Source organism: Mus pahari, chromosome 15 (assembly GCF_900095145.1).
Source record: "Mus pahari chromosome 15, PAHARI_EIJ_v1.1, whole genome shotgun sequence".
In the NCBI taxonomy this organism is placed as follows: domain Eukaryota; kingdom Metazoa; phylum Chordata; class Mammalia; order Rodentia; family Muridae; genus Mus; species Mus pahari.
Window position 1 is genome coordinate 17,774,822 of NC_034604.1, and position 25,480 is coordinate 17,800,301.

Below are 25,480 nucleotides of genomic sequence, written 5' to 3' on the forward strand. Positions count from 1 at the left end.
AAGGGAGGGAGGGAGGGAGGAAGGAAGGAAGGAAGGAAGGAAGGAAGGAAGGAAGGAAGGAAGGAAGGAAGGAAGGAAGGAAGGAAGTGAAAGAGGCAGTGGCTGGGAAGGAGGTTCCTAACCAAGGGTCAGGAGCCTACAAAGATACAGTACCAAAGACAGCTTTTAAAAGAAGCCCCTACTAAAAGCTCTGCTTTTGGGAGAAACCCCAAACTGGGTTATCTTATCTCTAGCTTTGCAGGCCACTGCCTGAGGTATACAAGCCTTGGGAAGCAGGGTTGGGTAGCAGGGCAGGGGGAGGGTATAGGGGACTTTGAGGTTAGCATTTGAAATGTAAATGAAGAAAATATCTAATAAAAAAAAAAGAAGAAAAGTAAATTGATATTCTCTTAGAACAAGTCTACCTAAGGGGTCTGGGCTTAGGGGAAAAGACAGCTTACTAGTCCTGACCAAAGGGGAACCTCCTGATCAGACATGTACTGACCTAAGAACCCAACACATTGAACCCTACCACTTCCCAGAATGGGTGAGGAATTGGGATCGGGTAATTCCAAGTTACAGGTAAAGGGCCTAAGCAAGCATCTTCTCTGTGAGCTGAAGGAATGAGGCAGAGTTGCTGATACCAGGGAAGCAGAATCTAAATTCAGAGACTAGAGCTCCTATTCAGGTGAAATTATTTAAAAGTCATGCTTTTGTGCTAAAAACAAAAGGGGCTAAATATAAAACATCATAGTTAGATTATAAATATATTGAAATAGATAATTTTTAAAGGATAAAACACACAAAGATGGAAACACTATAAAGACATTTTGGACTCTATATGATACTATTCCAAATGGTACAAGGGAAATGGAAGATTAAAACATGGAAATTAAAACATGGCCTTTTATAATTATTGCAATATTAAATTTCATTCTTTTCCTAGAAACCATTTTAGCTTGCTATGTCTTTTTGAAAACAGATCCTAAGGAAAAAAATTCATGAGGCTTAGAGAAGGTGTTGCTAATATTAATTAATCAAAATAAAGAAGATATTAAAATGTTAGGGATACAAAATAAAAAAATACAATATGGAAACAAAAATAGAACAACAGATATAGAATTTAAGAGAACAGGTTAAACAAAATATTAAGAAAGATATAAGAAAGGGAAAAAGAAAATTTTATAATTAAAAATGAGGGAAATACCAAGACAGTAGTGATATAAGAAAAAGAAAAATACAGGGCTTATATAGACTTAAACAAAAAGTTAGGGAAGATTATAAATAAAAGCGAGAAAGGTAAAATAAGGTTAAAGTCTACTGGTCCAACATATAATGAAAATCTGAAAAGTCAACTAAAGGTTATTAGAAAACCAACCTTAGTTTATCCCATTACTATACAACAGATGTCAGCAGACAGAAGTCACCCTCAGGTAGACTTTATATGACATCCGATAGAAAGGCTGAATGTAAAAATTTATAAGGAAGCAACTTTATTAGAAAAAAATAATCCCTAAAGACTTTAAGAGAGGTCTAACTGTCATGTTTTTTATTTGTGACAAACAAGGTCATTTAAAAAGAAAGTATAGGCAGTGCATTCCTAGAAACAAGGTTTCGTTGTTTTCTAAAGAAAATCAAGGCAGAAGGCCTAGCCTTGTAAAATATGTGTAAGGTGTAGAAAAGTTTGCACTGGATTAATGAATGTAAATCAACAAGGGACAAACAAGGTAGCCCCTAGCCAAGAAATGCCCTAGGATGCCTTAATATCAAATTTACAGAACAACACTGCTCAGGAGATTAACCTTAATAAACCAGATATCAAAACCAAAGTAGCTTCAATAGATAAAACCCAAACCGCAAGAGAGACCAAAGGCTTAATGGATACAGGAGCAGATGAAAGGTTTTCATTGGCACAAATCTTTGTATATTGATACAAAATTTAAGATGAAAATTTTGTTACAACATAATATATGTATGTTTCAATTCTTGTATAATTATTATGCCCATGTAACTCATTTACATATACTAGATTTAGCCCCAGTCCTTTTAATAGCTGCTAATACAAGCTGTTTAGGACGGTTAAATAATTCAAGTTAATAGTCAGTCAATCAAGCTCAGTCATGTTAGATATCAATTTAGATTATCACAAAATTATACGTCCTAGGCTATAATATATAGCTGGAGACAGGCAATGTTTGCTTATTTATGAGTAGATAGATGGTTTTCAAAATTTCAGAGACTTATAGAATACATAGTTAATATTTTATTAATTTAATTTTTTGACACTGAGATACATCAACTCCTGGCAATACTTCATTCAACTCGGAAGAGGATGATGAGCAATGAAAGACCTCCATATAAAGTTACTTCAATTGTGGCAAGCTAGAAACTGGGCTAAGAAAATGCCTAAGCTTCAACCACAGACAAATCTGTCCAGAAAGGAAAAAAAAAAATGTGCACATGGAAGTTGATTGCCAAGCTCTGTGAAGCCAGAGTAAGCGAGTCCTTTGTAACTCCTGCTTTACAAAAAGTATGTCAATACACTGGGTCAGAAGGCTGAAGATGGATTCTCCAAATGTTACAGAAACAATATATTGGCATCTGTCCAGACAGCCAGAAGTCTCTGTCTTTTCTATAAATTTTGGAAGATGCATCCTGGCACTTCTGCATACTGAGGTCATATTTTTTCCTTATCTAGTTTCTGATGGGGTTGAAAATTAGATAGTCACAATGTTGCTATAAGCTAGAGATGTTCTAGGTCTAAGAACATTTTTAGATTAATAATACAAGTTAGGGGGGGCTGGAGAAATGGCTCAGCAGTTAAGAGCACTGACTGCTTTTTCAGAAGTCCTGAGTTCAAATGTTGGCTCGGAACCATCTCTAATGGGATCTGATGCCCTTTTCTAGTGTGTATGAAGAGAGCGATGGTGTACTCACATTAAATAAATCTTTTTAAAATATACAAGTTAGGATAAAAATGATTTAGATACAAAACTCTAAACTCACCACGATAGGATAAATGATAAAATACTTTGTCTAAGTTGCCAAACACTATAGGCTGAACACTGTAAATGTATATTATAACATAGAAAGTTTTCATAATGGTTTCATAATTGTTATAATTGTATTCAATTTATATTTGAAAGAAAAAGCCTTTTATTGAACTAAAAAAGTAAATTATAGAGAGAATGTTTTGTGCATTGTATGAATGAATCACCTGTAAATGAAAAGGCCTATCACCTATGGCTTAGGCAGGAAATAGAAGTGGGGCATCTGGGAGGCACAAAGGATTCTGGGATAGAGTGAGACACAGGCAGATTTGCCAGGAAGATGTAATGAGATGGACACATGGTCCCTGAACACAGGAAACCAGCCACATGGCAGAATGTAGGTTAACATAAATGGGTTGTCATAAGTTATGATTAGTCAGAGAAAAGCCTGGCTCTTATGGCCAAGGTGTGTATGAATATATTTTGAGTCTGAGTCTTATTTCTGGGACTATGGTGCTGAGAGAAAGCACCAGGGTCTAACTTCTATAAGAGGGAATTGGTACAATTGATTTTCTCCTTTTACCTTTATGTGCATTCCAGGAATTGAACTTGAACAGAAATCACCTTTTACCACTGAACCATCTCATTGTAAAATCACTTGTTTGCTTGAATGCATCTATCCTGACTGAGGTGAAATGGCATCTTGTTGTAGTTTTAATTTAGTGTCAGACTTGTCTTGCCTTTCTTCATCCAATAAAATATGAGCATTGATATCTGAACCCTTGCTGAAGCGGTAAGAGGCAACAGCCATCTCAGTAATGCACTATCCCCTGGAATTCTAAACCAACGCTCCCAGAGGTATCCAGTCATTTGCTCTGGGTCTCAGAATAAATGACATGAAACAATGTGGGTAGGAAATAAACCTTTCTCCTTACACAGCACCAAGACTTGGAGGCTGCTCATTTCTGTTATCTATCATATTCATTTTCTCTTGCAGATGGGTCTACTCTCTGGCTTGCTCACTTTTAAGGTATCTGCTTTTTCCCTCCATGTCTTAAGGTTGCTTCTTTTTAATTTTAACAAACTTTATTATTTGCAAATAAAATAAGCATCACATACCCAAATTAGCTAGGTCAGTGGTCTACACACCTCAATGAAATTCTATATAGTTAGAATATCCGTTCTAAAGTTGTGGGCCTTTACACTCAATTTTAACCATCTAGTATTGGTTGTACTTTACATACCCATCCACCTCTAAACATGAAAACTCCAAGACAATAAACTAGAAACATGATTAGCTTTTTTGGCCTCTTATGGATTAATTTTGCCAATAGATTTATGGTGTCATTTCCAAAGGTAAAACAATCACTACATATGTCTTAGTTAGGGTTTTACTTCGGTGAACAGATGTTATGACCAAGGCAAGTCTTATAAAGGGCAACTTTTAATTGGGCTGTGTGATGGTTTGTATATTCTTGGACTGTGGAGTGGCACCATTTAGAGGTGTGGCCTTGTTGGAATTGGTGTGACCAGGTTGGAGTAGGTGTATTACTGTGAGTGTGGGCATAATATCCTCACCCTAGTTGCCTGGAAGTTAGTCTTCCACTAGCAACCTTTGGATGAAGACATAGAACTCTCAGCTCTGCCTGAGCCTTGCCTGCCTGGATGCTGCCATGCTCCCACCTTGATGATAATGGACTGAACCTCTGAACCCGTAAGCCAACCCTAAGTAAATGTTTTTTCTTTTCTTTTCTTTTTTAAATAAGACTTGCCTTGGTCATGGTGTCTGTTCACAACAGTAAAACCTTAAGACAGGCTGGCTTACAGATTCAGAGGTTCAGTTCATCATTACTAAGGTTGGAGCACGGCAGCATCTAGGCAGGAATGATGCATGCAGAGTTGAGAGTTCTACATCTTCATCTGAAGGCTGCTAGTGGAAGGGTGTCTTCCAGGCAGCTAGGATTAGGGTCTTAAAGCCACAACCACAGTGACAAAGCTACTCCAATAGAGCCACCCCTTCTAATAGCCCTTCTGGGCTGAGAATATCCAAACCATCACATTCCACTCCCTCCTCCTGATAGGATTCTCCAAATATATGGGTCTCTAGGGGCCATACCTAAACAGAATGTTGCAAAATAAAATTAGTCCTACTTCAAAAGTCCTCATAGTCTATAGCAGTCTCAACACTGTTAAAAGTCCAAAGTTTAAAGTGTCTACTGAGATTCATCCAATTACTTAACTGTAATTTCCAAAGAAAGACAGGAAATCAGCTGGGCAAACTCCAAACTCTACATCTGTACTGGTTGGTTTTGTGTCAACTTGACACAAAATGGAGTTATCACAGAGAAAGGAGCTTTGGGTGAGGAAATCACTCCATGAGATCCAGCTGTAAGGCATTTTCTCAATTAGTGATCAAGAGGGCAGGACCCCTTGTAGGTGGTACTACTCCTGGGCTGGTAGTCTTGGATTCTATAAAAAAGCAAGCTGAGCAAGCCAGGGGAAGCAAGCCAATAAGAAACATCCCTCCAAGGCCTCTGCATCAGCTCCTGCTTCCTGACTGGCTTTAGTTCCAGTCCTGACTTCCTTAAGTGATGAACAGCAATGTGGAAATGTAAGCTGAATAAACCCTTTCCTCTCAAACTTGCTTCTTGGTCATGATTGTTGTGCTGGAATAGAAACCCTGACTAAGTCAACATCTCCATGTCTTATGTCAAAGCAGTTTTCAGATCTCCAACTCCTTTTTCATCTTTGTTGACTACAACAAATTTCTTTCTCCTGGGCTAGTTCCAATCCCTGTTAGCAGCTTTTCTCAGCAGAGAGTCTATGGCTCTGGCATCTCGAACATCTTGGGGTCTCCAATACAACTTCAATATTACAGCTTCTTGTTTCAATGTCTGAAACAAATGTCTTCTCCAGCTCTGCACCCTATAGTACTCTAAGCTCAGGTTGATCCACACCAGTCTGATATTCTTGGTGATCATCTCATGGTACTGTCATCTCCAATACACTGGGGTCTTTTGCTGCATCTAGGCTTCACCAATAGCCCCTCATAGGCTTTTGTTATGGTGCCAAGCCTCAACTCCATTGCATGACCCATTCAGTCCTGGGCCATCAACTTACAACTGAGGCTACAGCTTCACCAATAGCCTTTCATGGCCTCTTCCAGTGCCAAGCCTCAGCTGCTCTTCATGACTCCTCATGCATTCAAAAACTGTACCACCTGGGTGACTCTTACCTATTACCAAGTACAGCTACAGCACAACCTTGGCTATTTCTGGAACATAGTTTCTTTGTGCTCTCAGAAACCACTTCCCAGATTTCACCTCAGTGATGTTGGTCTCCTCCTCCTCCTCCTCCTCCTCCTCCTCCTCCTTCTCCTCCTTCTTCTTCTTTTATTTTTTTATGCTAGTCTCTTCTTAATCATTACTAATGTCTTAGCTCTAGCTAACCAGAATCAATTGTTCCAGTAGTCCCTTCTATTTTTCACTCAAAAGCCAGGGCCACATGGTCAAAGCTGCTATGTTCTCCTGCTTGCTGGGGCTGGAATATATCCCCCATCCTTATTCTATTACCAGTATTCTGTTTCCTGATTCTCTTTCTTTCTAAGCTCGACAACTTTCTTGGAACTTGCTCTATAGATTGATCTTAAACTCAAGAGACCCTCATGCCTGTCTCCCGGGATTAAAGTTGTGTATCACCAGGCCTGGACTCAAGATTTTCTTGACCTAGAACTTTCTCTGTCCCAGACTGGCCTTGAACTCAGAGATCTGCTTAGTTTTTTTTTTTTCTTCCAGAATTAAAGGAGTGTATTTCCATGCCTGGACCTAAATTTATTTGGGTGGGATCTTGCCCCAAGGTTACTACTCCCTTAATTCATTTTAATATCCTTGAACACAGAATTCAGCTCCATTTCACTTCCTGGTGTCCCTTTAATATTTGAACCATATATTTTGTATTTTTCCTTTCAAAACTTGCTCCTTTTCATTAAAATTCTCTTTATAAGTGTGAACTTTAGTAACCACACATCAGAATTCATACCTGTTCATAGGCTGTTTTGAACTTCCTTTTTCAAAGCAATTAATCTAAATCTCTTCACCTTAGCCTTAGGCAAACTCTTCAGACAATGACAAAGTAGCAGCCATGTTTTTCTCCAAAATGCCACAAAACCAGTCTCTAGGCCACATACTGAAATTTTTCTCCACTGAACTATCTTGGGCAATGTTCAAACAGTTCAAATCACTCTCAGTAACAGTCTTTTATATTTCTACTAGTATAGCCCATTAAGTCCTATTTAAAGCATTCCACCTCTTTTCAAATCCTAAGTCCCCAAATCCACATTCTTCCAAACAAAAGCATGATCAGGCCTATCACAGTAATACCTCACTCCTGGTACCAACTTCCGTCTTAGTTAGGGTTTTACTGCTGTGAACAGACACCATGACCAAATAAAGTCTTTAATTGTGCTAACTTACAGGTTCAGAGGTTCAGTCCATCATCAACAAGGTGGGAGCATGGCAGCATCTAGGCAGGCATGATGCAGATAGAGTGGAGAGTTCGACATCTGAAGACTACTAGTGGAAGGCTGACATCCAGGCAGCTAGGATGAGGGTCTTAAAGCCACACTCACAGTGACAAGGCTACTGCAACAGTGCCATTCCTTCTCATAGTGAAACTCCTGGGGCTGGGCCTTACAAGCCGTCACGACATATTTTTGAACAAACTTTAGATATTGTCCTCAAGTACTGTGATCAGATCCTTTCCTATCTTCCTCCCTCCTTTCCTTCAATAGTTCATAACCAGCGACATAACATGTTTCAGGCATTACATCAACCAGTGAAGGGTATGGTGGCAAGACACAAAATGTCATCGCCCATGTAGCTCCCTTGTTGGGAGATTAGGGAGAAAGATGTCAACCTCCTATCCACATAGCGTTGCAAGTATGATAAAAGGCATGAGAGAGAGGCCCACATGTGCTCATACTAACATAATACACAGCATTTTGTTCACATTCCTGCACTGGAATCCTACCAATAAGCAATACTTGCACAGAGAGAGAAGTAAAAAAATTCTAGATATATTATATCATAAATATGTCAATTTGACTAAAAGGGGATGTTGAGTTAAGTTGAGCTAAATCATAGAAGTAAACATGATACAGCATAATACAGCAAACAGAACATGACCTCGTCAAGAGGGCTTATGGGTATGTGAAGAGAGTGGTTCCTTTTCTAAAATTAATGCCAATGGGACAGTTAACTGATGATCCTTCTATTAGAAAAGAGAAAGCACCCATAGTTTTCTCAATACAGATAATGGCTAGAGAAGAAATATATAACAGCATGTCACCTACCCTCAGAAGTCAATGAGCATGCACCTAAAATCTGATCGTTTGGGCCTGTAGACAATTAAAGGACTCTCGGAGTGTGGAGCAATCTTTGTTGAAATTTAAATATGAGAGTTGCGATAGAAAGTGGCATAAGGAAGAATTCAGTCTCTAAGCCAAGAAACCCAGCTAGTAACTACAGGGGAGAGATGAGGGAGGGTTGGAAGAGGGGAAGAGCTTCTCCACACATATTTTAAGTTCAAAGTTATCCTTGGCCTCTTGATGATATATCAAAGGGACTTTTGCTGACTGTGTCCTGGATGTTCACAGGGGAACCTTTGGAATAGACTCAAGTAAATTAAGCTACTATTAAGCATGAATACTATCATATGACCTCAGGGACTCGTGCTAGGGGGGCTTATTGCATATCACCTATTAGGATGCTACATAATAACAAACAAACACCGGAATTACCTTTCTCCAATGTTACTCGTTACGTTTTCAATTTCAGATTGAATCCTTTTGTTTTCTTCTGACTGTGCCCCATATACTGTTGTAAGATCTTTGGCATCTTTTGAAACATTAGAAAGCTCAATATCCCATGTTTTTTTCTTGATAAAAAAAAGACAAGAGCTAGTTTAAAATCCTTGGAAATTGAAATTTATTTTTTATGTTAATAAAATTAGTTTTAAGTGCTCAACTTAATCATTAAGTACAGGACATGGTGTTTTGTGGGGAGAAAGGGAACATCCCACTTACTGAAGAATAAAAATTAGTAAGTGCTTCCAGGTACTCCTTTTCATATTTTCTTTGTCTCCAGCAATATTGATCAAACAGTTTTTTCGAATCATCTACCTAGAAAAAGCACAGAAAATAACTGAATTGAGGAGATTTCCTTTATTTATACAAATAAGAAAGGAATTGCATTTTACTTTATGCAGTTTCCATAGTAAACACTGACTAACAGAGTATAAAATAATAGGGCATGCTTCTGTCATTTTAAAATCTGATATAGGATCCTGATAAAACATAGCAAATCAGATATAAATCAAGCCCAGTGTTTCTAATATTCAGATGAATAATCATGACAAAATAGAATTGCTTTAGTCACAGAATGGGAAAACACCGGGAAACTTTGAATCATAACTCATTACATTGACAAGCAAAAGGAGAGAAATAACATACATGCATACTTTACAAAATATCCATTTGATAAATCTGCTACTTAGTTCTTATGGTTTCACATTTCCCCCATAGGTTTGAAACCAGAAAATAAAACTTAAATATAAGTAATGGAGAAGACATTTCAACAATTTTGTTTAATACTGAATTCGAAAAATTGCATATAGGTGCTGAAGAAATGGCTCTAGCAGATGACCCAAGTTCAGGTTCTAATGCCTACATCTGATGGTTCACAACCATCTCTAATTCCTGCTCTGGAGAATCCTACACTTTCTTCTGGCCTCCATGGATACCTGTTCACATGAGGCATACATACCCCCAAGATATGCATATAATTCAAAAATATATCTTAAAAATAAACTTGAACTCCAGCCAGGGAAGCGGGTAGAATAACTGCAGATCATCATGTACCCTTCTGTTCTTCCAAACCTCATGCCCCAGACTCGTCCTCAACCCTGTAGCAGACATCAGCTGTGCAGCTCCTATGTCCAAGCCCAGCAAATCACACAGATCTTCCTTTCAAACCTTCCCTCATAACTTAACTCTTCATCCTAGACTCCCACACTACCGAGCATCCCCTAGAAACCTGCCTGCCAAACCTGACAGAGAAACTAGTAGGCCTGCAAAGAATGTAGGCGAGCTTCAAATTTCCATGCTCCCTCTGTTCCTCCAAAGCCAATTGCCCAGTTTAAGCCCCAGCTATGTAGCAGACTACCCATTGTGGCCTCGTCTTACTCTTGGCCCCCATTCCTAACTAAACTAATCTGAGGAACCGGCAGAGCACTCTGTTTATTTGCCTCCTGTAGAATCTCTCATCATCACCACACCAGATCATCCTCATTTCTAAATGTCTGTTCCCAATACTTAGAAACATATTTTGTCTGGAACCCACATGGCTACAGCTATCATGTTCTCAGAAAAATTCCCTACCAGAAAACCCACTGCCACCACAATCTCCTAAGAATCAGAGAGAGCAACAGAAACCAAGGAAAAAACACTAATTCAACAAAGACAAGAAGAAATACCAGCGCCTAGAATTCCAATAGTTTCAAGTCTAGGTGCATATACATAACTGTAAAATCACAATGACAACAAAGATAATATAACTCAACCATAGCCCAGAACCCAGCAGCAGCAGCAGCAGCACTACCACCACCACCACAACAATAACAATAACAAAAAGCCAAAATAACAGGAATCAACAAATATGTTTTGCTGACATTTCTCAATGTCAATGGCCTCGATTCTCTAATAAAGAGACATAGAATAAACAGAGTGAATCTGAAAACAGGATCTGTCCTTCAGCTGCATGCAAGAAACATACCCTAACATCAATGACTGATATCACTACAGAATATAAGGATAGAAAAAGATATTCCAAGGAAATGGACCTAAGGAGCAAGGTAGTGTAGTCATTTTATTATCTAATAAAATAGACTTCAAACCAAAACTAATCAGAAGATGTAGGGATGGGCACTACATACTCATCAAAATAAAGACCCACCAAGAGGACACTGCTGTTCTTAACATCTATTCACCAAATACAAGGAGAGCTAAGTTAGTAAAAGAGACACCACTACAGCTTAAATCATGTATTAATCCTCACACACTGATATAGACATGTCATCAAGACAAAAACTAAAGAGAGAAGTGCAGAAGTTAACTGGCATAATGAACCAAATAGAACTAATAGATATTTATAGAACAGTTCGCCCAAGCACGAAAGACTATACTTTCTTCTCAGAACTTCACGAAACTTTCTACAAAATTGACCATATATTTACATACAAAGCAAGTCTAAATAGAAACAAGAAAATTTAAACAACCCCCTCATTCTATCATACCACCATGGATCAAAGCTAGTTAGCAACAGCAGAGAGCCAAGAGAAAGCTTAAGCACTCATGGAAACTGAACAACTCCCTACTGAATGAAAAATAGGTCAAGGCAGAAATAAGAAAGAATCAAAGACTTCCTATATTTGAATAAAAATGAATATGCAGAATACCCAAACTTTTGGGATACAAGGAAGTTATTTATAACAGGGAAATTTATAACACTAAGTTCCTACATAAAAGAAAATGGAAACATGTCATATTAGTAACAACAACGAAAAGATATCACATCCAGAAGATACCACATCCAGAAGGAGTAGAGGACTAGAAATAATTAAACTCAAGTCTGAAATCAATTAAATATGAACAAAGAAATAACAACAGAAAAGTAAGCAAAGAATCAATGAAACAAAATCTGGGTTCCTTGAGAAAATCAATAAAATTAACAAACCTGTGTCCAAATGGCAGCGAGAATATTAAAATTAATAAAGTTAGAAATGAAAAGGGGACACAACAACAGAGATAAAGGAAATTGAGAGAAATATAAGGACATAATTTCAAATCCTTACTCAACCAAATTGGAAAAATCTAAAGGAAGTATATAATTTTATTAGTCTATATCATTTTCCAAATGAATTGACTAAAATGAAATAAGTGTAATTAAAATTAGATAAAAATTAGTTAAATAGACCTATAAGTCCTAGTAAGATAGAGGCAATAATAAAAATTCTTGCAGTCAAAAAGCACATAACAAGGTGGTTTTACCTCAGAATTTTATCAAAATTTCAAAGAAGAGTTACTGTCAATACTCCCCAAATTATTCCAAAAGTAGAAACAGAAGGAATGTTACCCAGTTCTTTTTATGAGGCCAGAGTTACCCTCATATCCAAGCCATACAAGGACCCAAGAGAAAAAGAGAATTAAAGATCAATTTCACTTAATGAGAAAATACACAATAAAATACTTGCAAACAAAAATCTAAGAAAGTAGGGAATATCTTGAAACTCATTGCCACAAGAAAAGACTTTCTGTACAGAATAGTAATAGCACAGGCACTAAGATCACAAACATAAAGAACTCAAAAAAAAAAAAAAACAGATATCAAGAAAACAAATAACCCACTTAAAAAGTAAGGTACAGATCTAAACAGAAAATTACCAATCATGCAAACTTGAATGGCTGACAAACACTTAAAGAAACCTTCAATATCCTAAGTCATCAAGTAAAGTACTTTGAGATTTCATCATACATCCTAAGACTGTCTTAGATCAATAAAACAAGTGATATTTCATGCTGGCAAGGGTGTGGAGTAAGGAGAACACTCATCTTCCTGTATCAGATAGAAAGAAATACAGAGATCCACAGTCAGATCTCATGAAGAGAATCAGAGACATTGGAACATTTACTCCTTAGGTGGGATCTATTATCCAACCTTCCCTCCTTCCCTCGGGACACAGGTAACCCTGAATATATGGATCCAGAAAGAATGTAAGAGCTAGAGGGAATGCTAGACACCAAGGAAAGAAGGCCCTTTAAATCAATAGGATTGATACACATATGAACTGCCATAGACTGAGGCAACATGCACAGGGCCCACAAGAGTCTGCATCAGATGGTATCAAAGGAAATAGGACACATGACCCATCGCTAACCTAGATCCAATCTCCAATTGGTAATTACTTAAAAATAAAAAATCAGAGTCTTCTAGGAGTGGAAGCTAACTACACTTAAGGTTAGGCTACCTGTCCAACAGTAGATGGCCAATATAAAATAAACTTTGGATGTTCCTTGTAGAATGAATCCAAGTATTTACATGATATTATTGATATTTAAGAGATAATGCAAAGATACATTTTGCAAAACACAAGAAAACCAAGAAGGACAACCATCGTGTGGATACTTCATTCCTCCTTAGAATAAGGAACAAAATACCCATGAAAAGATATAAGTACAGAGACAAAATTTAGAGCTAAGATGAAAGGATGGACCATCCAGAGACTACCCCATCCAGGGATCCATTCCATCATCAGCCACCAAACCCAGATACTAATGCACATGCCAGCAAGATTCTGCTGTAGGGACCCTGATATAGTGGCCTCTTGTGAGGCTATTCCAGTGCCTGGCAAACACAGAAGTGGATGCTCACAGTCAGCTATTGGATGGAACACAGGGCCCCCAATGGAGGAGCTAGAGAAAGTACCCAAGGAGCTGAAGGCGGCTGCAACCCTGCAGGTGGAACAACAATATGAACTAACCAGTACCCCCTGAGCTCGTGTCTCTCGCTGCATATGTAGCAGAAGATGGCCTAATTGGCCATCACTGGGAAGAGAGGCCCCTTGGTCTTGCAAACTTTATATGACTCAGCACAGGGGAAGGCCAGGGCCAAGAAATGGGAGTGGGTGGGTAGGGGAGCAGGGGCGGGGGGGGGGGAAAGGTATGGGGAACTTTCGGGATAGCATTTGAACTGTAAATAACTGTAAATAAAGAAAATAATAATAATAATGAAAAGAGATAATGCATTATCAAGTTCATAAGATTAGATTAACATAAACAGAATAATTTATCTAAAATAACACTAAAGATCTGGGTGGAAGGATAATATCAATTAGTTTTATTTATAAAAGTGACAAATTGCTTTTTTAAGATACTAGGAATGCTATACAGGATTTGTTAAGATACATACCATTTGAAATTAAAGTGAAAAAAAAAAAGGGAGACCTCAGACCAACACAAATTATTATGTAAAGCCTTCATTAAGTCGTACAAGAAAAAAAGGCATGCGACAGCAATTCTTAGTGGAATGCTCTGCTGATTTTCCTAAATTAGTGTAAAAACATACTAAAAAAAATTCGAATCTCTTTATACACACTAAAGTTTGGCTTTTAAGTAGTGTTTTTAGCAAATCTACTTAAACCATTTTATGGGTATGTATAGGTAATGGCATGAGTTTATATGCAACACACATGTGCAGGAGCCAACAGAGGTCAGAACCCCATGGGATCTGATTTACAGGTGCATATGAGATGAACATGGGGGCTTGGAAGTAAGCACCCTTTCAGAGTAGTGTTTGTAAGTGCATTGAATAATCATGGTATGGAAATCTACATGCCTAATTGTTCTGAACTAACATTTTCAAAAGTGCTATCATAACTCAATGAGAAATAAATTAACCTGGCTATAATAAAATGGCATCTTTTAAAAAAGTGCAAAGTGGTTTCTCTACCATTATTCCTCAAACTCACATTGTAACAGCTATAAGTTCCAGACAGATAAATAATACAAGCTCAAATAAAAACAAATCATTGGAGTGACTGGTGATAAATTTAGGGAGAGAGTTGAGAGCTGAAAGAGAATGTCACCTTGTCAAGTAAAACCAAAGATCTGTTGATGTATTTGACAAGGCAGTTTAGAGTGTGTGTCAAAAGATACAATAAAAAGAAATGAAGGGAAAAAATGAGACCATGAACCATTGTAAAATTAAGTCAAGTGTCTTAGAAATCTTTACAAAGGACATCAATGAAATTAAAATGGCATAAGAGAGAAATACATAATTCTGTTATATATATATATATATATATATATATATATATATATATATATATATATATATGGGTGTGGGTGTGGGTGTGTATAATGTATGTATGTACGTATGTCTGTCTGTCTGTCTGTCTCTCTCTCTCTCTCTCTCTCTCTCCCTCCCTCTCTGAAATTCTGGAAGGCAGCAGGTATGGAAATAATTAGTCCTTTTGTAAGAATTAGCTGTCTGTAGTAATTTGCCTGTTTCTAGTTTATCTCTGTTTCTACAAATGTCTGGGTGAATATTGGCCAGTAAGAGGATGAAATCCTGAAGCTGGTATTCAAAAAAGAATTATAAATAGACAGAAGGAAATCAGGATTCATTAAAAGCTTTATTCCAAAGAAATTAGAGATATACTATTTTAAGAATGCTGAAAAAGTAAGATGAAAATTAAAAAGTAAATTAAAATGATGTGTCAACACAAAGACAAGATTAGTAAGTTGGCAGAAATTCTATAAGAAAACTTAAATAGAAAATTTACAATTGAAACATAAAATTTCTTTATTTCCCAAGTTTTTTATTAGATATTTCCTTTATTTACATTTCAAATGTTATCCCCTTTCCTAGTTTCCCTTCCTAAAATACCCTATCCCTTCCCCCTCCCCCTGCTCACCAACCCACCAACTCCTGCTTCCTGTATCTGTCATTCCTCCACACTGGGGCATAGAACCTTCACATGACCAAGGGCTTCTCTTTCCATTGATGACCAACTAGACCATCCTCTACTACATATGCAGCTAGAGCAGTGAGTCCCACCATGTGTTTTCTTTGATTTGTGGTTTAGTCCCAGGGAGCTTTGGGATTACTGGTTAGTCCATATTGTTCCTCCTATGGGGCTGCAAACCCCTACTCTATCTCCCTCATTGGGGACATTGTGCTCCATCCAATGGATGCACTTTTTATCACAATTACTCTGCAGTACAGCTTGAGGTCGGGAATGGTTATTTCACCAGAGAGGTTCTTTTATTTATTGTTGAGAATAGTTTTTGCTATCCCAGGTTTTTTGTTATTTCAGATGAATTTGCAAATTGCCCTTTAGAACTCTGTGAAGAATTGAGTTGGAATTTGGATGGGTATTGCATTAAATCTGTAGATTGCTATTGGCACAATAGTCATTTTTACTATACTAATCCTGCCAATCCAAGAGCATGGGAGATCTTTCCATCTTATCAGATCTTGTTCGATTTCTTTCTTCAGAGACTTGAAGTTCTTATCATACAGATCTTTCACTTGCTTGGTTAGAGTCACACTAGAGTGTTTTACATTATTTGTGTCTGTTGTGAAGAGTGTTGTTTCCCTAATTTTTTTCTCAGCCTGTTTATCCTTTATGTTGAGAAAGGCCACTGATTTGTTCTTGGATTCAGTTTATGAGAATTTTATTGAGTATTTTTGCATCGATATTTACAAGGGAAATTGGTCTGATGTTCTCTTTCTTTGTTGGGTCTTTGTATGGTTTAGATGTCAGAGTAATTGTGGTTTCAAAGAATGAATTGGGTAGAGTACCTTCTGTTTCTCTTTTGTGGAATAGTTTGAGGAGTATTGGAATTAGGTCTTCTTTGAAAGTCTCATAGAACTCCACACTAAACCCATCTGGTCCTGGACTTTTTTTGGTTGGGAGACTATTAATGACTGTAAAACATATAATTTCTTAAGAAAAAATAAACCTTGCTCTCTGGACATAACTCCATTTCTAATCAGATAAAAGAAAATTGGACAGATTTGAAGATTGGTTCCCTGAGCTTATCCTGCATGAGGCACAGACAGATGAATGTGAAGAATTCTTCATGACTATGACACTATAAAACATATCAATGTACATGGATCATTATAGAGAGAATTATGGAAATTGAGAGTAGAAGGTGGGCAGGAAGAATAGAGGAACAAACAGTGGTGGAAAAGTTTGCAAATGTAGAAAAAACTAAACAAAAACATTTATCTACATATAAACATGTTCCAGGCAAATCTATGTACATGAAGCTAAACACTGTGTGTGGGACATTACCATAAAGCTGTCAAGAGTTCAAGGTGATGAGAGGAATCTTTGAAGTAGCACAAGAGAAGCTAAGCCTTACAGAGGTTAACACTGAGTCTTTATTCTGAATAGTGTATGCCAGATGCTGCAAGACAATGTATTCAATGAACAGAAAGCAGTAAATAAACAATATCAATAGGTATCCTGTATCCAGTAAAATTACAGCTTAAAAATGAGGGACATACCAGGAGCCTTCCAGGTTCAGTCTGTGCCTGGAGCTGATCCATACACAAATACTACCAGGAGAGAGCTGGTCTCCTAGGAATGTGGACAAACCTGAGAGCACAAGTAAGACGACCACTGATGTTCAGAGGGACCCACCCAGAACCCTCAGATTACAGGAACTGAGGAGAGGCCTGGGACAGAAGCCTTCAGGTTTCCATCTGTACCCTGCGCTGATTCTGTGCCACAGCTCCCAGAGCTGATCCTGTGCTACATACCCAAATACCATCAGGAGAGAGCTAGTCTCCCAGAAATACCAACACATCTGTGAGAACAGGTAAGATCACCACTTCTGTTCAAATTCCTCCCCCAAGAGGAACCCTCCCAGAGCCATCAGAACACAGGAACCAAGGAACAGTCAGAGACAAGATCCTCCTGGTTTCTATCTGCACCCTGGAGCTGACCCTGTGCCACAGCTCTCATTACCTATATTCTTCCTGGAGAGAACTGGTCTCCCAGGAGTACTGACACTCAGGCTTGCAGGAGGGAAAAGTCACAGTAAGAGACAGCAAGACCAGCTAACACAAGAGATAACCAGATGGCGAGAGGCAAGGGCAAGAAGATAAGCAACAGAAACCAAGGCTGCTTGGCATCATCAGAATACAGTTCTGCCACCACAGCATGCCCTGGATACCCCAACACACCAAAAAACTAAGATGTGGATTTAAAATCACATCTCATGATGCTGATAGAGAACTTTAAAAAAGGGCATAAATAACTCTCTTAAAGAAATACAGGAGAACACAGGTAAAGAGGTAGAAACTCTTAAAGAGGAGACACAAAAATCCCTTAAAGAATTCCAGGAAAACACAATCAAACAGGTAAAGGAATTGAACAAAACCATCTAAAAATGGAAATAGAAACAATAAGGAAATCACAAAGGGAGACAACCCTGGAAATAGAAAACCTACGGAAAAGATCAGGAGCCATAGATACAATTATCACTAACAATACAAGAGATAGAAAAGAAAATCTCAGATGTAGAAGATACCATAGAAAACATTGATACAACAGTCAAAGAAAATGCAAAATGCAAAATGCAAAATGCTCCTAATGCAAAACATCTAGGAAATCCAGGAAAAAAATGAGAAAACCAAACCTAAGGATAATAGGTATAGAAGAGAGCAAAGATTCCCAACATAAAGGGCCAGTAAAGAGGTTGTTACATAGCTCACTGTGCACAGGTCCTGTCGGGAGAGAGCTGTTCTCCCAGGTGTGCTTCCACTCCTAGGCATGGAAGTGAGATAGCCAATTTCTCTCCAATAGCTGTCTGGAGTGGGGCGGTGAGGAACACACAGGGTACAGGAATAGTGAAGCAGCTGCTACAGGATCCTTCTGGTCTGCCATCTGCACCTGGGATCTGAGGCTGTTCCACAGCCTGCTGTGCATGGGTCTCATTAGGAGAAAGCTGTTCTCCCAGTAGTGCTTCTACTCCCAGACTTGGAGGTGAGATAGACACTTTCTCTCTCATAACCGTCTTGAGTAGGGTGACAAGGAGCACACAGGACTTTGGAACAGTTGGGACAGGAACCTTCTGGGTACAATCTTCACCCAGAGCTTTTGCTGTTCCAGAGCCCTCTATACACATGTTCTACAAGGAGAGAAAAAGTCTCCCAGGAGTGCTGACACGGGCTTACAGACCCACAGGAGTGACAAACTCCAGTTAGAGACAGCAAGACCATCTAACACCAGAGATAACCAGATGGCAAAAGGAAAATGCAAGAATCTTACCAACAGAAACCAAGAATATTTGGCATCATAAGAACCTAGTTCTTCCTCCCACCACAGCAAGTACTAGATACCCCAACACACCAGAAAACTAAGATGTGGATTAAAAATCGCATCTCATGATATTGATAGAGGATATTAAGAAGGACATAACTTCTTTAAAGAAATATAGAAGAACACAGGTAAACAGGTAGAAGCCATTAAAGAGGAGACACAAAAATCCCATCAAGAATTTCAGGAAAACACAACCAAACAGGTAAAGTAATTGAACAAAACCATCCAGGATCTAACAATGGAAGTAGAAACAATAAGTAAATCACAAAAGGAGGCAACCTTGGCGATAGAAAACCTAGGAATGATATCAGGAGATATAGATGCAAGCATCACCAACAGAATACAAGAAATAGAAGAGAGAATCACAGGCACAGAAGATATCATAGAAAACATTGACACAAAAGTCAAAGAAAATTCAAAATACAAAAAGCTCCTAACCTAAAACATCCAGGAAATCCAGGATATAAGGAGAAGACAGAATCTCCACAAATCCAGCCCTTCAAAGGATAATAAAGGGAAAACTCCAAAACAAGGAGGAAACTCCACCCTAGTAAAAGCAACAAAATAATCTCATTTTAACAAGCCAAAAAGGAGATAGCCACAAAAACATAATTCTACTTCTAACAACAAAAATTACAGGAAGTAACAATCATTTTCCTTAAAATCTATTAATAACAATGGACTCAATTCCTCAATTAAAAAACATAGACTAACAGACTGGATATATATACAGGACCAAACATTTTGCTGCATACAGGAAATCCACTTCAATGACAAAGACAGACACTACCTCAGAGTAAAAGGCTGGGAAACAATTATCCAAGCAAATGGCCCCAAGAAACAAACTGGAGTAGCCATTGTAATATTGAATAAAATCCACTTTCAACCTAAAGTTATCAAAAAAGATAAGAAAGGACACTTCATATTCATCAAAGGAAAAAATCTACCAAGAAGAACTCTCAATTATGAACAACTATGTTCCTAATGCAAGGGCATCAACATTCATAAAAGGAACTTTACTAAATCTCAAAGCACACATTGATCTTCCAACAATAATAGTGGAAGACTTCAACACACCACTCTCATCAATGGACAGATCATGGAACCAGAAACTAAACAGAGACACAATGAAACTAACAGAAGTCATAAGCCAAATGGTTTTAACAGGAATCTACAGGAAATTTTATCCTAAAACAAAAGAATATATCTTCTTCTCAGCTCATCATGTTACCTTCTTCAAAACTGACCATATATTTTGTCACGAAGCTGACCTCAACAGATAAAAGAAGGTTGAAATAATCCCATGCATCCTATTAGATCACTAAAGACTATAGCTAGTCTTCAATAACAATAAATAGTAGAAAGCCCACATACACGTGGAAGTTGAACAAACTCTACTCAATGATAGCTTGGAAAAGGAAGAAATAAAGAAAGAAATTAAAGACTTTTTAGAGTTTAATGAAAATGAAACCACAACATACCCAAACTTATGGGACACAATAAAAGCAGTAAGGGATACAATGAAAGCAGTGGTAATAGAAAAACTCATAGTTCTGAGTGTCTTCAAAAAGAAACTGGAGAGAACATACACTAGCAGATTGAGAGCACAGGTGGAAGCTCTAGAACAACAACCAAAAAAGCAAATACATCCTAGAGGAGAAGACAGCATGAAATAAACACTCAGGGAAGAAACCAAACAAGTTGAAACAAAAAGAACTACAGAAAGAATCAACCAAACTACGAGCTGGTTCTTAGAGAAAAATCAACAAGATAGATAAACCCTTAGCCAGACTAACCAGAGGGCATAGAGACAGTATCCTAATTAAAAAGATCAGAAATGAAAAGGAAGACATAACAACAGAAACCGAGGAAATCCAAAAAAATCATCAAATACTATTACAAAAGCCTGTACTCAACAAATCTGGAAAACCTGAATGAAATGGAAAATTTTCTAGACAGATACTAGGTTAAATACAGATACAAAGTTAAATCAGGATCAGATTAACAATATAAACAGACCCATATCCCCTAAAGAAATATTAACTGTCATTAATAGTTTCTGAACCAAAAAACAAAAACAAACAAACAAACAAAATAACACAGGACCAGTTGGGTTTTGTGCAGAGTTCTATCAGACCTTCAAAGAAGACCTAATTCCAATTCTCCTATACCGATTCCACAAAAAAGAAACAGAAGGTACTATACCCAATTGGATCTATGAAGTCACAATTACTCTCACATCTAAACCACTCAAAGACCCAATAAAGAAAGAGAACTTCAGAACATTATGAATATCAATGCAAAAATAATCAATCAAATTCTCACAAGCTGCATCCAAGAAGACATCAAAACGATCATCCATCATGATCAAGTAGACTTCATCCCAGGGATGCAGTAATGGTTCAATATATGGCAATCCATGAATGTAATCCACTACATAAACAAACTCAAAGAAAAAAAAAACCACATGATCATTTCATTAGATGCTGAAAATGCATTTTCAATGCACCTTCATAATAAAAGTCTAGGAAAGATCAGGAATTCAAGGCCCATACCTAAATATAGGAAAAGCAATATATAGCAAGCCAGTAGCCAATATTAAACACAGTGTTGAGAAACTTGAAGCAATCCCACTAAAATCAGGGACTAGACACTGGTTCCTCTCTTTTTCACTATCTATTCTATATAGTACCTGAAGTTCTAGCTAGAACAATTAGACAATCAAAGTAATACAAATTGGAAAGGAAGAAGTCAAAATATCACTATTTTACAGATGATATGATAGTATACTTATATGATCCCAGAAGCTCCACCAAGAGAACTTATATCTGATAAACTACTCCAGCAAAGTTGCCTGATATAAATTTGACTCAAACAAATCAGTAATCTTCCTCTAATCAAAGGATAAACAGGCTGAGAGGAAAATTAGAGAAATTCCCTCCAACAATAGTCACAAACAATATAAAATATCTTGTTGTGACTCTAATCAAATAAGTGATAGAGCTATATGACAAGAATTTCAAGTCTCTGAAGAAAGAAGTTAAAGAAGACCTCAGAAGATGGAAAGTCTCCCATGCTCATGGACTGGTAGGATTAATATAGTAAAAATGGCCATCTTGCCTAAAGCAATCTACAGATTTATTGTAATGCCCATCAAAATTCCAACTAAATTCTTCATAGCGTTATAAAGAGCAATTCTCAAATTGATTTGGAATAACAAAAAACCCAGTACAGCGAAAACTATTCTCAACAATAAAAGAAATTCTGGGGGAATAACTGTCCCTGTCATCAAGTTGTACTACATAGAAATTATGATGAAAACCCCCAGAGCTCATGTCTCTAGCTGCATATGTAGCAGAAGATGGCCTAGTCAGCCATCATTGGGAAGAGAGGCTCCTTGGCCTTGCAAATTTTATATGCCCCAGTACAGGGGAACACCAGGGCCAAGAAGGGCCAGTGGGTGGATAGGGGAGCAGCAGGGGGGAAGGTATAGGGGACTTTGGGGATAGCATTTAAAATGTAAATGAAATAAATACCTAATAAAAATTGGAAAAAAAACTGCATGGTATTGGTACAGTGACAGGCAGGTAGATCAATAGAATAGAATTGAAGACGCAGAAATGCATCCACACACCTACAGTCACTTCATCTTTGATGAAAGAGTTAAAACCATCCACTGGGGGGTGGGGGGGAAACGACAGCATTTTCAACAAATGGTGCTGGCCCAACTGGCTGTCAGCATGTAGAAGAATGAAAATTGATCCATTCTTTCTCCTTGTGGAAAGCTCAAGTCCAAGTGGATCAAGGACCTTTATATAAAAACAGATACACTAAATCTAATATAAGAAAAAGTGGGACCAGTCTCAAACACATGTGCGTAGGGGAAAAGTTCCTGAACAGAACACCAATGGCTTATGCTCTAAGATCAAAAATCGACAAATGGGAACTCATAAAATTGCAAAACTTCTGTAATGCAAAGAACACCGTCAATAGGGTAAAATGACATCCAACAGATTGGGAAAAGATCTTTACCAATCCTATACCTGATAGAGGACTAATATCCATTATATACAAAGACCTCAAGAAGTTAGACTGTAGAGAACCAAATAACCCTATTAAAATGGGGTAAAGAGCTAAATAAAGAATTCTCAACTGAAGAATACCCCATAGCTGAGAAGCACCTAAAGAAATGTTCAACATCCTTAGTCATCATGGAAATGCAAATCAGAGCAACCCTGAGATTCCACCTCACACCAGTAAGATTGGCTAATATCAAAAACTCATACCAAGGGCCTCCCCTCACATTGACGGCCAACTAGGCCATCCTCTGCTAAATGTGCAACTAGAGACACAGTTCTGGGGGATTCTGGTTAGTTCATATTGTTGATGCTCCTATAGGGGACTTTCGGGATAGCATTTGAAATGTAAATGAAGAAAATATCTAATTAAAAAAAACTCAGGTAACAGCAGATGCTGGTGAGGATGTGGAGAAAGAGGAACACTCCTCCATTGCTGGTGGGATTGCAAGCTGTTACAACCACTCTGGAAATCAATCTGGCGGTTCCTCAGAAAATTTGACATAGTCCTACTTTAGGACTCAGCTATACTACTCCTGGGCACATACTCAGAAGATGCTCCAAAATGTAAAAAGGACACATGTTCTACTATATTCATAGCAGCCATATTCATAATAGCCAGAAGCTGGAAACAACCCAGATGTCCCTCAACAGCAGAGTGAATTAGAAAATATGGTATATTTACACAATGGAGTACTAGTCAGCAATTAAAAACAATGACTTCATGAAATTTGCATGCAAATGGATGGAACAGAAAAGAATACACATAGTATGAACTCAGTGATAGGTGGATATTAGCGCAAAATTTCGGAATACCCAAGATTCAATTCACAGTCCAAATGAAGCCTAAGAAGAAGAAAGATGAAAATATGGATATTTCAGTGCTTCTTAGAAGAGGGAACAAAATACTCACAAGAGGAAATATGGAGACAAAAATATGGAGTAGAGACTGAAGGAAAGGCCATCCAGAGACTGCCCCACCTGGAGATCCATCCCTTATACAGTCACCAAACCCACACACTCTTGTGGAGGCTGAGAAGAGCTTGCTGACTGGAGCCTGATATTGCTGACTCCTGAGAAGCTCTGCCAGAGCCTGACAAACATAGAGGCAGATACTGGCAGCCAACCATTGGAGCAAGCACCAGGTCCCTGATGGAGGAGTTGGGAGAAGGGACTGAAGGGACTGTGGGGGTTTGCAGAACCACGGAAGTAGCAACAGTGTCAATAGGCCAGATCCCTTGGAGCTCCTGGGGACTGGACTATCAACCAAAGAATACAAATAGAGGGAGCCATTGTGCTGGCCACATACGTGGCAGAGGATGGCCTTGTTGGACATCAGTGAGAGGAGAGGCCCTTGGGGCTGAGGGTATTCAAATGTCAGGGTGGGAAGACCGGAGTTGGTGGGTGGGTAGGGGAGCACTCTCATAGAGGCAGGGGGAGGGGAAATGGGATAGGAGGTTTCTGAAGGGGAGACCTGGAAAGAGGAGAACATTTGAAGTGTAAATAAAGAAAATATCCCCCCCCCAAAAAAAAATTAGCTAAAATCAAAGAAACGGAAAATAATGGCTTTTCAGGGCTGAGAACGAGGTGATGGGAAATGACTGCTAGTAGATAAAGGTCTTCCTTTGTCTTTGATGAAAATAGGCTGGAGCTAAACAGTGGTTGCACACCTTAGAAACCCACCAAAATATAGTGAAGTCTATATGTTAAGTTAGTAGATTTTACACCATAAGATTTGTTTATCAATATAATCATTAATTAAAAAAAACATAAGAACACATATTACTTCAGGAACTCTGTTAAAATGAAAGGTGAAAGCATAGGCAAATTAATGTGTCTTTTAACCATTGATATTTAAAACAAACAAACAAACAAACAAACAAACAAAACGAGGGACATATTAGTACATCCCCAGACAATTAAAAAACCTGAGAAATCATTGATTGGAGACCTTTCCAAGAAGAAATTCCAGAGTGTTCTTTACATCAACATGACAGACATTATAGTCAGACACTTTGCATAGATATTATAGAATCAACAAGTAAGTTGAGTTATTCCCATAAGCCATTTCATGAGCTGCTTTTTTTTCTTTATAGTCCTGAACCCCACAGTCCCTGTATCTTTGGTAGTGGCTTAGTAATTCCTGCTGACTGCCTCAGGAAACCAGGTTATAAAGGCTTATTTTATGTCATCCTGACCAAAGGTGTCCTCTAGATTTGAGTGTTCTTTTTTGTTTAATATTTTGATTTATTAGTAAACTACTATTTATTATCATGAAACTTGACTTGGTTTTATTTTCAATTGCTATTGTGACAAATCGTCACACACATGATAAAATAGATTTTGTTTCCTTCAATATAGAAAAGTCAAAATTTAAATAAATTTGAATGAAATACATATTAATTTCTTTTAAACTCTGCAACACTAATACAAGGCTAGCATTATAAGCTCCATGAGAACGCTATACATATCTGAAGAAGTGTG

At 37.9% G+C, this 25,480-nt stretch overlaps 1 protein-coding gene across 2 annotated transcripts in view; it reads right to left on the reverse strand.

Annotated features, from left to right (window-relative positions):
• Positions 1 to 25,480, reverse strand: part of Ccdc178 (coiled-coil domain containing 178) — a 358,443-nt gene that overhangs the window by 244,832 nt on the left and 88,131 nt on the right. For both annotated transcript variants that reach the window (XM_021214517.1, XM_021214519.1), the window contains 2 exons: positions 9,052 to 9,147; positions 8,767 to 8,903 (listed from right to left, as the gene is read on the reverse strand). In XM_021214517.1, coding sequence (XP_021070176.1) covers positions 8,767 to 8,903; positions 9,052 to 9,147 — 233 coding nt within the window. The remainder of the gene's footprint in view (positions 1 to 8,766; positions 8,904 to 9,051; positions 9,148 to 25,480) is intronic.